The 15,306-nt window shown below is 39.0% G+C and overlaps 1 protein-coding gene across 4 annotated transcripts in view; it reads left to right on the top strand.

Moving 5' to 3' along the window:
- Positions 1–15,306, top strand: part of MITF (microphthalmia-associated transcription factor) — a 407,075-nt gene that overhangs the window by 363,990 nt on the left and 27,779 nt on the right. For 2 of the 4 annotated variants that reach the window (XM_006895941.1, XM_006895938.1), the window contains 2 exons: positions 9,831–9,948; positions 13,318–13,392. In XM_006895941.1, coding sequence (XP_006896003.1) covers positions 9,831–9,948; positions 13,318–13,392 — 193 coding nt within the window. The remainder of the gene's footprint in view (positions 1–9,830; positions 9,949–13,317; positions 13,393–15,306) is intronic. The other 2 variants (XM_006895939.1, XM_006895940.1) reach the window with 1 other exon arrangement.

Here is a 15,306-nt window from a genome sequence, read left to right as displayed (position 1 = left end):
TGTTGTGAACAAAGCCGCAGTAAACATGGGTGTGCATATATCTGCTTGGGTGGTAGTTATGGTCTCTTTGGGGTTTATTCCCAGTAGTGGAATTGCTGGGTCAAATGGTATCTCTATTTGCAACTTTTTGAGAAAGCGCCACACCTCCTTCCACAGTGGTTGCACCATTTTACACTTCCACCAATGGTGAATAAGGGTTCCAGTTTCTCCACAACCTCACCAGCATTTGTTGTTTGCTGTTCTGTTAAATTTTGCTATTCTTACTGGGATGAAATGATATCTCATAGTTGTTTTGATGTGCATCTCTCTTAGAGCTAGGGATTTTGAACATTTCTTCATGTGCTTGTTGGCCATCTGAATGTCTTCTTTGGCCAATTGGATCATTTACCTTTATCTTGTTCTGGTGCTCAGGTATTTTATAAATTCTAGATATAAGTCCCCTATCTGACATGTCATTAACAAATACTCTTTCCCCAGTCTGTGGCTTCCCTTTTTTTCCTGTTGGAGAAGTTCTTTTATGTGCATAGGGATTTGATTCTTAGAAGGTCCCATTCATCTATTTTATCTTCTCCTGTTTGTAGAACCAGTTCTTTTAAGTTCTTGATTATAGTCCTGAAGGACAAGGACTGCCCTTGAAAGATCAGAGTTTCTTGTAGGTTCTTTAGCTCTGACTCCTTCCCCCCATGCACTCCCCCTCTGGTTTGAGGAGAACCACATTATACCCTGCCATGCTGAAACCTGTTTCTATCCTAAGCTGTCCCACCCTCTCTGAACTCCTGGGTACCATCCCTGGGACCCTTCTGCTTCCAGCTATGTACATCCCATGAGGCCAGGTACACTCACCAGCAGTCAGAACCCAAGGATGAACATGAGCAAAACACTTGAGGGAGCTGGCTCTAGGGAATCTATAAATACATCCTAAGACGTTGATGTCTTTACAATGTATTCACTGCCCCAGCAGAATTAATTAGCAGTAGCCCAGACTTCTCAAAAGACTTTGCTTTGAAAATGGACATTTTGCCACTGGTGCCAAATGGGTACCTCCATACATCTAGAAGAATTGTAGTGTTGGCATGAGTTTGTCAAGTTACTGCTTTATACTTGCTTACTTTCCTCAATGTATCAAGTCAGTCTTCTCTGTGTGTCCTTGATATCCCCCATAAAATATCTTCTCTCCAGCTTCTTACATACCTCCAATGAAAAAAAAAAACATTTATATAGGCCAGCAAATCTATCCCAACTCATAAGGTTCCTCTATGATAAAGTAAAAACTACATTATAAAGTCTTCTCTGATGAGAAGTTCATAGGGAGTTGCACTGCAAACCCAGGGAGACTGTGTCTCTAGCAGTTTGAATCCGCCAATAGCTCCTCAAGAGACAGACGAGTAATCTCCTCCTGTGCCACTTACAACCTCAGAAAAGCTGCTGGAGGGTCAGCTGAGAGCTGGTCAGACCCTATGGCAATCTGAGGAACATTTATGAGAGCAGATTGTCAGGTTTTTCTCCCTTAAAGTAGTTGATAGATTAAAACCTCCAACTTCTTAGGCGGCAATGTCACTACTTAACTACTGCACCACCAGAGTTTCTTGTTCATGTCCTAGGGAAGAAGTAAAGCACAGCATCAGGATCAGGAGATCCATAGCACAACCTGGGCTCAGGTCCTTAGTCTGCTGTTAACTCTGTGTCTATGCACATGACTTCACTTCTCAGAGCCCTGCATTTCTCTCTAAAACAGGTCTGGTCACAGTACCGCCCTCACAGGAGTCCTCTCTCTCTGTCAGCTCCCTGTAGTATTTAGCATTGGAAACTAGAGTTACAGTCAAAAAGACCGTATGAATTGTTATGTGTCATTTATTCATTATAGTATCAAATAATGTCGAGAGCATTTGTTCATTCAGCTAGTATTCATGAGCACCTTCAGTGTGTCCAAGTCTGGTGGAATAACAGCCTACTTAGTAATCAGGACATTTCTCAGAGTGAAACTCCCCGTAAGCTCCAGGCAGGAGCCTCAGCTAGTAGCCTAGCTCTGCTTCATGGGGAACATTTCCTTCTGAGAACATTTGGTTTAACCCATAGGCTGCTCTCCTTTCAGCTGAAGCCCTGTGCCATAGTCTGTCTGCTTTAGAGTCATTTCATGCCCGTACTGTCTGCTTGCTCCTGAACTATTCTCAAGACTGAGTTGGCATTAATAAATGCTTTGTATGTGGCTACTAGCAGTTGGTCAGAGACTTTGGGTGTTGAGATGAATATGATGTTTCCTGCTCTGTTGGATTTACTGGTTTAAAGGAAGACCGGTTTAGCAGAGAGGCTATCTCAGCAGGATTCAAAGTACCCTGGGCAGAGTTGAATTCATTCCAAGTTGGGAGAGGAGTAACCTGTAGCCATTGTCTGAAGACACTGCTTTTGTCTTAGTATCCTTTTCTCCTCTGTACTCTCACTCTGGAAAGACTACACATGTGCCCATCAGGGTCCTTCCCAGGCTGTGTGCCCTCAGCATTTCACTGTCAGGAGAACAGAAGTGTGGCCCAGGACTTAGGAACACAGGCTCTGAACCAGAGACCTGAGTTAGATGCCTAATGAGGAGCAAGTATTTGACATCTCTGTTTCAGTTTCTTTATATGTAAAGTGGGAATAAAAATAGACTCTCCCCCAAGAGAGGCCTGAAGTAGTTTATCCATAAGAAGTACTAAATTATGTATGTATACTGCATTGAAACAGATGAGGAAGAGAACTGTTTAAAAGGGATATATGGTTAGGTTTATTGTCATGACAGGAATATAGAATGAAGGCTGCATAGTAGAGTAGACTTGGGAAGGATTATGTAACAGTGAAAGAAGTTTTCTTTTACTTTTCAAAGAGAAAAGCGAACTTGGGAGGAGATGTGTACAGGGAGAAAAGTACAACAATGAATAAATGGAAATCCAAAGTCTCTATAAACTTTCATTAAAATTAATAATTAAAATAAATAATATAGCTGCTAAAAAATATTAAATACTTAGAGCAGGCTCTACCCTGATAAATTCTCAGGAATGCTCAATACTAGTACTTAATCTTTTTCTTCTTTTAGTTTGATTTTTGGTGAAGATGTGCACAGCAGAGTCCATTATCAGTTCTGCAGTTTTACATGTACAGTTTAGTTGGTCACATTTTTATGTTATACCAACTTGTCTATATCCTTTTCTGAATTGCCACGTTATCACAAACTCACTGCTATTAAGCTTCTCATCTAACCTTTTGAGCTGCTCTTGTTGCTTATTGGAGTTTCTAGTGCCCGGTAGTTTGGGAAGCAGCTCGCCAGGCCCATCATCTGAGGTGCTTGTGTGCCAACATGAACTATTTATTAGCAGCAGATCACATTAAATGTCTGTACTGTTCAGTGATCACTAATCATAAAGCATTTTTGAAATGCTATTGGTTTTTTAGCTGTTGTTCTTGATGAACTTGAATTTTAGTTGTCAAAAATTAATGCAGTGGCTCAGCTTATTCATGTGCTGTAATCTTTTTCCCACAGCAAAGTTTAAACTTAATATTCTTAATGGCAGACTTTTTTTTTCTCCTTTCATTTGAGTCTTTGAAATGCCTTCTTTCAAGTTAACTACTTAAAAAAAAAAGGTGGAAGGAACACTTAGAGAAGAAACTATCCTAAGGGAATTCAAGTCTAGAAATAACTATTCTGAGAGCACAAGGACCCTTTTGTCTCATCACAAACAAAGCATAGAAGTCCCAGTTTACTCGAGCTAACAGTGCGCAATTGATATTCAGAAGAGACTGTGAGGAGACAAAAAAAAATAACATTTTACAATGATAATTCACTTGGAAAAATACTCATTTTTGTGGAGCAGAGCATTGAAGATCACAGTTCAGACCAACTCTGGGCCCAGGCACATGGACATCCATCTTCCCTTAATTTGTCCCAGTTGGATAGGCTTCCAGCAAGCAGTTGTTCAGCACACATGTAGGAGCTTAGAAAACTGGGAAGAAAGACACCCACCTTAACAGCAGTCATTTTTTTCCTTTCCCTTCACCCCATAGATGTTATTCTGACAATGTTTTGATAAGTTTATAGGATTAAAGAACCCTTTGTTAGCATGTGTAACTAGGAGACTAGTTTGTAATTATAAAAACATTATTTTAATCATTGGTCTGTTCCATAACTTAAGCAAATAGACATTAATACAGAGGGACACAGCCACTCAAGGACAAGTACTCAAGCCCAGCACTGCATTGTAGAATATTTAGCAACATCCATGGCTTCTTCTCCTTAAGTGACAGTCCCCCTCCAGTCACACTCCAGCTTGTAATGTTGTTAGATACTATTGAGTTCATCCTGACTCATAGCAGCTCAGCACAATAGAGCAAACATCGCCCAACTATGCCATCCTCCTAGCCATCACTGCAGCCACTGGGCCAATCCATCTCATTGAGCATTGTCTCTTTATTACTGATAACACACCCAGAGTACATGAGACAAGGATTTATCATCACTTCTTCCAAACATCTCCTAAAGGAGGTGACACAATCATGCCCCCTCCCTGTTGAGAAGCACTGACTTGGGATAATGAGTGTTGGCTTTAGCCTGGCAGAAACCTTCATTACTGTGCTTGGATTTGCATCGCAGTGTCTGAAATGGTCATTAACATGGTCGGTATGGTTGATAGCATAAAAATGAGCTCTGGTATCCAAACTATAGAGTGGAAATCCAATGCCATTCCCCATTTTCTCACAACCCTCCAGTAAGTTGTAGTATTGCTAATGATGTTGCTGCCACTTATTCATCAGTTCACGAACAAGCACTTCTTTTTACCTACTCATTTCATTCATTCTTTTTACCTTCTCATTTAATTCTTCTGAAACCCTCTGTGAGGTGGATGATTCAGTTACCACTGTTCATTCAGGGATATCAAAACCCAGAAAGGTTAGAAAACATGCTCTGTATTACAAAGCAGACCAGCAACAGGCAGGATCTTAACTCCTGTCTGTGATGCCTGGATGCAGACTATTGACCACTGACTGTCCTGTTAATTTGTAGATTGGGGTATCCATGTTTGACAAGTGACCAAGTGGATTTTTGTTTTCTTAGATCCGTTCAGGTGGATTGAAACTTTATTTCCAGTTTAACACTCTGATAAATACAAACCACCAACCAGCCTGTTGCTGCCCTGACTCATAGACCTCTCATATGCAGGGGGACTATGCTCCATAGAATTTTCAGAGGTGCGACCTTTTAGAGGATCCCTAGGTCTTTCTTCCAAGTGCCTTTGGGTGGAATCAAACCACCAACCTTTTAGTTACTAGCCTAGCCTTAACTGTCTGTGCCACCCAACCCTTCCTAGTTGACACCTCTGGTACTTCTCCAAATACTACTGTTAACTCGCTATTCAACCATTGCAAAAATGGTAACTTTTCATAAAATCAGTGTAATAGCCTATAGAGTACCTTTCTAATTCTGTACCTGGCCCAAAGTTGTTGTTGGATGCTGTCAAGTCAACCAAGTGGGAAATGTTTTAGAGAAGCAGCTGGTAGCTGCTTTTCTAATGATGTGTGACCTCTGCTGCAGGCTCATTGAGGTCTCTATCTGTGGAGATGTTCACGCTCCTCCCTCATTTGTTAGCTCTGCTATCAGTCCTGGCCACCACAGGGGTCTTCACTGTAGTTCAAAACAGACCACACTCAAACTGCCCTTGAATGCATTCCACTAAGTGGAACCACCAGGTTCTTCCCTCTCTGTAGTTAACCCCTCCCAATTTGTCTCTCCCCTATCTTGCACCATCCCCTCCCTCCAGCTGTCTCCTTCTGATTTCAGGGTTACCTCCTTTGATGTTTTCACACCTCCCTTTGGGTCTCTGCCACATTCCCAATCTCTGACTTTCTCTGCACATCTTTGGTTTTCTGTATGGCTCGGGTTTATTAAGTACACAAGCACGTAGTGGCAAGAAGCTGCACTGCAATCCCAAAGGCACACAGTTTGAGGCCACCAGCTGCTCCATGGAAGGAAGAGTAATCATCTCTCGTGTGATTAACTGCCCCTGAAAACCTGCTGGAGGGTCAGGTATGGGTCAATTCCAACTCAACGGTGCGCAACCACCACAACAACATGCGTGTCCACAGCTTTCTTTACAATCTGTCCTTGTCGACAAGTTCATGAAGGCACACCTCAAAGATGTGAGGGTTTGATTCTAACTTTTTTGATTTTCCAGTCCATACAAAAACAAAATTTCTGCTACACTGCAGTCTTTTAAATATGAAATAACACCATGGAAAAAAATTGAAATATTGTGAGAATTGGGAAAATGTGTTGGAGAAAATTGTTCTGATAATACTTCCTGGACATAGGGTTGCCACAATCATTTCATTTTGTAAAGAAGGCAAAATGAGTGAAGTATATTAACAAGATGTGCACTTAGTATAGATCTAGTGAATACTAGAACGTTTTAAGTGAACTGTGCATGTATGTCACTTGCCTATTCTTCTAAGTGCTTTGCCTACAGTTTGTATGTGAAAGCATAAGAGATAATAGATGAAACACAATGATCGATAAAACAAAAATAGTTTCATTTTAGCTTGGTGCAATGAATTTTTAGGTTACATTCTTAGCCTATCAATACCTAGAACTTCTCATACAGTCTGAAATGACATAAAGAAAGGGTGCTAGATCTTTGGACTTCTAGGGTGACCAGATGTCACAGCATAGTTCTCATTTCATCTCTCTGGCTGTTTACTGGGCTGCTAGAAACATTTGAATGTCTTTGTATTATATTAGACAGGATTAAAACCAAACACACAAAGGCCAAGATCGGCCCTAAGAAAGTGTCTTATTTCAAACTCAGTCACTTATTGAAATGACTGCTAATAACCAAAGTCACTTTTTAAAAATTTTATTAGTTTATTTACAAAATTCAAATAGATTGTTTTTCACACTAGATCATTCCCATTTCAACCCCACCCATCAAATTTTATGACTCCATGATTATTTCCCATCCCACCCCTCGCACATCCTCACCCTTCTGCTTCTGCCCCTCCGCTTGGATCCTCATACTCATTCTACAGTGATGGTTTTATACAGTATTTGTCCTTGTGTGACTGAGTTAGTTCTTTCAGCAAAATGCTCTTCAGTCTCTCAAGTTAGGTAATAATTTTATACTTTCTCTTCCTTGTGGAGTAGCTAGTACTTTCAAACAGCCAACTTTCAAGTTAGCAGCTCATCATGTGACATAGTACACCTCCGGGTCCAGGCAGAGAAAACATCTCTGACCTCATGTCTACAGTGAGACTATGCAGCAACTTTAATCAACTTCTTATTGTTAGATTGTTAGATCTTCTTGTTGACCTTAGCTCCAACTTGTAGTGACCCTGCATACAACAGAACAAACCACCCTGCTCCTGTGCCATCCTCACCATCTTTACAGGACTCATGTCCACTTTTACAATCACTATGTTAGTCCTTTTTGTTCAGGGTCTTCCTTTCTTTTGTCTTTTAAAGCATGATGTCTTTTTTTCAAGGACTGACCTGTCCTGATAACATGGCCAGCCTATGTGAGAAGTCTCACTGTTTGTGCTTCTAAGGAGTGTTGTGACTACATTTCTTTCAAGACGGACTTTAATGAATTCATAAAAAGAAAATATGTAGTTACAAAACAGATGGTCTATATAGACGTAAAAAAAACTGAACAAACCCAAGTTTATTACTTGAAAAGATAAAGAGCTAGAGAATATATGCTAGGTTGGGATAGTTCATTCTTTCTTTTTTTTTAAGTATAAAATGTTCTTTTATGAAAGTCATTGGGCCCCCTCTTGTGGCTTTGTGAAAAACTTCAGTTTCAAGGAAAGTAGCTGTAAGGAAAGAATTTGGTTTTTTAACAAGGAATTTTAAAAAAAAAATTAATTTTCCTTTTAAAAGGAAAAGGAGAGAGGGTGAAATGGAGAAGATAAGGATGGCAGTTGATCTTGGTGAAGAACTTGAATTGTTGAAAAAGTCATCCCATAGAGTTGTTGAGTTACTTTCAACTACTAGTGTACATCTGAATGAAACAGCCCAGTCAGCCACCCTTGCCACCATCGCTGTCTCTGAAGCTCACAGTTGCAAATTCTCTATCAGTCCATCTCACTGAGGCGCTTCCAATACTTTTTTTAATTGTGATTTTAACTTAAGTTTACAGAAAAGTTAGATTTTCGTTCATTCATTGTGGCATACTTTCCTTCCTACCCACCCCACCCCCAGTTCACTTTTTTAAGAAAACTGTTCAGTCGTTGTTGTATAATTTTCTCCCTCCCCCAATCCACTTTGCTATGTATCTCTTATTTTGGACAGTTGTCATGCAGATAATCTTTTACTTTTATATTCCTTTTAAACAATTCTTATCTTCATCAGTTTCAATGCAGTGTTCATTATTTATCCCCTCTGTTTTTAATTCCCTCCAACCCCTATGTCAGTCCTGTTTTATAATAGTGGTGTCATACAGTATTTGTCCTTTTGTGACTGAGATATTTAACTCAGCATAATGTCCTCCAGGGTCACCCATATTGTGTAATATTTTATCAGTTCCTTGTTTTTCAGTGCTGCATAGTATTCCATTTTGTGAATATACCATAGTTTTTCTATCCATTTGTTCCATCTCTTTGCTATTGTGAATAATGCAGCAGTAAATATGGGTATGCATATATCTGTTTGAATGGCAGCTCTAGTTTCTTTAGGGTGTGTTTGCAGTAGTGGAATTGCTGGGTCAAATGGTATTTCTATTTTCAACTTTCTGAGAAAGTGCCATACTGCTTTCCATAGCAGTTGCACCATTTTATTCACCAGCAGTGATAAGGGTTTCAATCTCTCCGCAACCTCAGCAGCATTTGTTGTTTGCTGCTCTGTTGAACTTTGCTGTTGTTACTGGGGTGAAATGATATCTCATAGTTGTTTTGGCTTGCATCTCTCTGAGAACTAGTGATTTTAGACATTCATGCCCATCTCAATCTCCTTCAAGAATTAGTCCCCATGATAATGTATTTGAAATGTGTGAGACAAAGTCTCACCACCTTTTATTCAAAGGAGTGTATAGCTGCACTTCTTTCCAGGACGGATTTGTTCTTCTGGTTGCCATGGTATATAGATAGTATTTTTTTTCCGGCATCACAGTTCAGTTGCATCATAACAAATTTTTATCAGAAATTTACTGCACACTGTTTAAGCACGGGACTCCTAACTCATTAAAAAGTTGACCATTTCAAACCCACTCAGCAATACCTTGGAAGTACAACCTGATTGTCATCCGAAAGGTCCCAGCCCTGAAAACCTGGTCTATATACCTACATTCACCATCAGCTGGGATCCATTTGACGGCAGAAAACAACAACATTGACCATCTACTTTATGTTACTGGGTATTCTAGATAACGTATTACCATCATAAAGCATCATTTCCTCTGTTCAGTATCAGCTTACACAGCAGCCAAGCAGAATGATCCTCTTATGGGGGTGATGTTGTGGCATTTTCTTTTCAGAAGATTGACTAAAGAGACGTTGTTGTTGTTGTTTGCCATTGAGTCGAGCATGACTCATAGCAACGCTATGAACAAAAGGCCTGTAACCTTTCTATAACTATCATCATTTATCAGAGTTCATAGAGTTTCCAGAGGTGTGTTGTTTAGGAAATGGATGCCACTCCTGCTCCCAAAGGAGACAATATACCTCTTCATTTCTCTGACTGAATAACAGTGTAAACATCTTGCATTACTCTAGTTTAAGAAACCAAAGTCTTGAATAATATGTAGATTCATATTTCTGAATAACTAGATATGTTATTCAACAATTAAGTTCTGTTTCTTGTTTTTTTCCTTTTCTAGTTGCCAGTGTCCGGTAACTTGATTGACCTTTACAGCAACCAAGGCTTGCCACCTCCAAACCTGACCATCAGCAACTCTTGTCCAGCCAACCTTCCCAACATCAAAAGGGAGCTTACAGGTAACTATCAAGCAGATAGACCTCCTGCTGTGGATTTTCACCTGAATATCTTAATTAGGCAAGTTCTCAAAATGAGGCCCTTCATACTCTCTTTGTTCAGTGCAGAGACATACCTTGTTAGCTCTATACAGTGACTTAAAAAATTGAGCAAAGTATTAAAATAGAGGGATTATATTGGCAAAGTCTGGTTCCTGGTGTTTCTGAGATACTGGGAACCTATGCTGCCATTACTCCGTGGCAGCAGTCACACTCTCTATTGCTGTTGTCCCCTTTGGAGTAGGGTACAGCACTCTTCAGCTGTAAAATCTCTTTAACCAGATTGGTATTTATGTTACTTGTGAACAGATCATTTGAGTTTGAGAACCCTCCTCTGAAACTTTCTTCAGCACACATTCAAGCCAACAGTTGGAATAAAAAAAAAATGCACATCTTAAAACTCTGGAAGACTGATGTTATTTTCACTGTATCATGTACAAAGGATTTTTTACACAGAGGAAAAAATAAATTATAAAATTTAATGAAGGTTATTGTTTGTTCTTGAGACAAGTGTGAAATGACCTATTTCCCATTTTGTTTAATGTTTTAAAAAAACATTGACGCCAAAAAACAAGACAGAATCTGTATTAGAACTGGCATGCAACTGTATTGAATGTTATGCCCCCCTTTAGGTAGAGAGGCCCTTGCATTGTGTAGAATTAGGTGACTGGTTTAAAAAAATACCTGTACTAGCCAAGATGTCTTTAAGATAATACTTCTAATTGTGGGGGGGGGGGAAATACATTTTAAAAATTATATCCTTTGGCTGGTGGCAACTCCACAGTCAGGGTCAATGAGCACCTTTGTCTGCTTCTCACAATTCTGCTTTGGACTCCTGGAACGGTGCAAGCGTCTAGTGGGACATGGCGAAATCAGACAGTGAGTACTGTGGGAACCATGAAAAAGACAGTTTTCTATACTTTGCCTGTGGCAATAATGTGTTGTCAGAAAAGATCCCCTTCCAAAACCCCTCGGCCATCTTCTGCTGTGTGGCCTGCCTGCAGGATTTTAAGCTTGACTTTAGCAGTCCCCAAGGCAAAAAAGTCCCATTTGGCATGGAGGTATAGCTACCATTCTCCAAAGTCCTGGAGATGAAGTGTGGGGAGTAATATGGAGAATTAACAAAAGCCATTTAAGTTATTTGGATAAGCCAGAAGGGGTTAGCAGTGGAATGTATGCTGTAATAGAAGTTAGTTTGCACTCAAGGAAAAAAAGAGATAACCTGTCGAAGCTATCAGATGCAAAACTATGGTAGCATTCCTCCATCACCACAGTATAAAGCGGTCATTTGCATGGGTGCAAAAGAGAATGACTTGCCAACAGAAGTTAAAAGCAATAGAACCAAATGACTTCAAAGGAAAGCTCTCAAAAGAAATTGAAGATATGATTGAAAGAGGAAAAGAGAAGCTAAGTACTAAAACTAACGAGACAATATCCACAGAGAGAGACGTATCCAAGGATATCTGTGTGCTGCTCAAAAGCATCTTTAATGTTTGAGAAGACAGACCTGAGATATATGTATGTTTAAAGAATTTTAAACACTACTCTGAGAGGATTTCTCACCTGAGGGTTCTTTCTTTTCAGGCAAAACCAAAACTGGGTTAGGAGTTAGACAAATTTAAGATGGGGCTAACATTTAAGGTATTGGAACGCCTGGCGAATGGATATTGGTACTTTTTTCTCAGAACATGGAAAGCTGTTTTCTGGAATTGATTTTAAGTGTATTCCAGCTCTGTGGCAAAGGATAAATTTATAGCCTGCCTAAAGATGGTGTTGGTGAATGGATGTGCTCTGTCTCTAATTTTTAGTCCAGTTTTGTAAGAGCAAGCAAAGTGCTGAGACAGGTGTTAATGAAACTTTACAAATTGGAAGATGGTATACTCTTTTCTAAGGAATAAATGCTTATGATATGTGGAGGGAAAATTTACATCCTTTAAAATAGAACTAACTGATTAACTATTAATAAAAGTGAATTGTCAAAATCCAAATAGTTTTTCTACCAAGAAGAAGAAATAACAAGTCTTAGGAAGGATTGCCAAGTGAAATATCTTGTTAACCTTCTGCAATTGAGTTGATTAAAATTCATAACAATCCTGTAGGGCGGAGTGGAGCTGGTTCGGAAGGTCTCCTAGGCTGTAGATCTTTGTGGATACAGACTGTCACAGCATTCTCCCATGGAGCACCTGCTGGTCTTGTATTGCTGATCTTTTGGTTAGCAACCAAACACCTTAGCCATTGCACCACTAGACCTGTTTTTAGAGATATATATTAGAAAAACTACAAATATTGTTTAAGTAATATGAATGAAATTCTTAATACTTGAGTGGAAAATGAATTGTGAATTATGTGAATGATGTTCCCTCAAAAACACAACCACCTAGGGTATCATTGAGATGGACAGAGTAAGGAGAAAAGCTGAATGTTATACTTCGATATGGAAAAGATAGTAATAATTGTTTTGGCTATCCTTTACGAATCTAAATACTATGGATATATATAATTTATAGACACTGCCATGACACAAACCCACATGCCACATAAGATTTTGTGCCGATAAATTATGCAAAAATAACATTCTAAATTATGGTAGTATTAAGTTCTAGCTATTACTTCTCAAGAGATGACAACAAATTCTTAAGTAAATCAACTTCCTCCTACCTTGTTTTGTTCTCTAGAAGTCAAAAAAATTTGTCATCCTTATCCCAGATATCCTAAGAGTAGTCGCGGAGATTAACTTTATGGAAATAGTTGCCCTAGTACCTCTCATCCCTAATTTTTTAATGAGCTACAGTTACTGCTAAGCATCTCTTATTTCCTTTTGGAGGTTCTGATAGAACCTGGTTTCAGGTTCTGAAAGAATACGTTCTATTCCGTGATCTGATCAAAGAATATGGAGACCACTTGGACTCTACCCACTTTCCATATCAGTGTGTTATTTTATGAAAGCATCGAACAAAGACAGAGCTTCTGTAGCTTGAAAAGAAAATTTGGTTTGACTCTCAAAAACAGACTGTTAAGAGTAAAGTCCCATAGTCTTTGAGTCATTTCATTATTAGTTTCCGATCATATAGTGGGCCACTGACTTTTGTTATTGTCTTTTACTGTTTTGTGAAAACCATGTTTTTGCATTTATTTCCTATATATTGGTTTTAAAGAAAATAAAATATTGTAAAATTTTTTCAGAAAAATTATTTAAAATCAAGTAGTACGTAGATAGTGAGATGTTTGGTAACTGATTTTAGTTGTTAATATTTTATGGTTTTGTTGTGTTGTTTATAATTTGTTGTGTGCCTTAAACAGTCCACTTTCTAATTACTTCATTCACGTGCACAGCGTGTATTTTTCCCACAGAGTCTGAAGCAAGAGCACTGGCCAAAGAGAGGCAGAAAAAGGACAATCACAACTTGAGTAAGTTGATTTTACTCATATCCCTGGTAGTTGACATGGGAGTTAAGATTCCCTCATAGATTAAAACAGTTTTCCAGAAATTTTGAAAAGAAATTGATTGGTATGCCTGTTAGGAGGACAGCAGATGAAAGAAAATTATATTTAAGAAAAATGAAGACATAGATTTTTTTTCTCCCAGATTTCCTATTTGATTAACTTGAATTTCATTTATATTCTGTTTTCAGTAGTCTGTGGAATATCCTTGTATACCATGCTATAGAGTATACCTTGAATCAAATCTGTGGCGTATTCTTTGTTTATAGTAGTGGTGGTACTGTTGTTACTTTTTCTTTTTTTGTGAAAGGTGAAGCCTTGATCCCCAACTACCCAATTATAGGTGTTGTCACTCTGGAACTTATTAACAAAAGGGATTATAGGATCACCCTCTCCAGTGAGATTTGAAAGAAGAAAAAAAAGTCTGGAGAGGAGGGAAGAAGCAGTGGTCTTTCACATATCTGTCTTTATGTGAAATTAAAATTTTTTTTCTATTTTTTAAAAAACTCAGTATAATTTAATGTAATATTTTACATGTGTAATTTAAGCTCAGAACCTTTAAGTGTTTTCTTGTGGAAGTTTAAATTTCATTTAATAAACTAATAAGAGTGACTATATAATGGAAAGGGGAATTAGGAAGGATCATGTATGTGTATATACATATTTCCTTGCCTCAGGTCTTCTTTCTCCTAAATTAATTTTTCATAATGTGAGCTAATATAAAAATTAAACCATTATCAAGTAAGGCCGGTTTGTGTATGTATGTGTTTGTTTCTTGCCAATCTCCAGGTATAACCAGTGTTTTTTTTTTACAATTTAATATTGCACATTCTGATATTTTTCTGTGTATTTATGAATTTACATCCCCATATGTAGAAAATAATGTTAATTATTAATGTTAATAATGCAATTTAATATTGTCCATATTTAGTTGTTATTTTTTAACACGTTAGCTTATCCGGAAGGCCCTTCGCTGGTAGAAGGCTAAATTTACTTACTTTTAAGAAACCCTCCACCATTTGACGCTTATTCCCTGACATCTGAGCATGTGTGTGTGATTTTCCATCTTCCTCTGATGCAGCCACTGCCACTTGTGAGCATTGCTGGCCTGCCTCTGTGTACAGCGGAGCCTCCTTATCTAGGTCGTTGTCATTAGTTGCCATCGAGTCCCCTCTGACTCATGGTGACCCATGCCCAGCAGGGAAAAACAGTGCATCGTCTTACAGTCCTCATGTGCTTGCATTGATGTTTCGGTCCCTCTGCGCTGTCAGTGTCTCTAGCCTATGGGGCTCATGCTCCTCTAGCACCAGTGTTCTGTTAGTCTGTACGCTTTTCCTAGGCATCTCCTCAGAAGGAGCTGAGCAGGCCTTTCGTTCTTAGTTAGGAACTCTCCTGGCAGAAGCTTTTTCCCTGCTGGTATTGAAAATACTGGAGCAGAGCTTCCAGCTGTCGCAACATGGGGTGTTCTGGTAAATTGATTGCTGGTGCCTGGAAGTTCCATTTTTGTTTTCCCTCTGGTAGTACAATCCATAGAGAGGTGCACTGCTAACCCAAAAGTGGCACCTTGTTGGCAGTTCGGATCCACCAGTAGCTCTGTGGGAGAAAGGTGGGGCAAGTCTCCTTTCGTACAATTTCCGGCCTTAGGGAACAGCTGAAGAATCAGCTATGAGTAGTTCTACTTGTTGGCAATGAATTGAAGGTGGTTTTCTTGTTCATGGTTTGTTTTTTATTTTTTTAAAGAGGTACTGCCCCTAATCACCACCACCAATCTTGACCCCACATTTCTCCTCATAGAGCCCAGCCTCCTGGATAATCTGTTCTGCATATAGGTTGAAAAGGTATGGAGATAGTATGCATCCCTGGCGTACACCCTTCCCAATT

The sequence above is a fragment of the Elephantulus edwardii genome, unplaced genomic scaffold, assembly GCF_000299155.1.
Source record: "Elephantulus edwardii isolate Elephantulus edwardi_28Jun2011 unplaced genomic scaffold, EleEdw1.0 scaffold00177, whole genome shotgun sequence".
Taxonomy (NCBI): Eukaryota; Metazoa; Chordata; class Mammalia; order Macroscelidea; family Macroscelididae; genus Elephantulus; species Elephantulus edwardii.
This window is presented reverse-complemented; position numbering and strand designations above follow the sequence as displayed.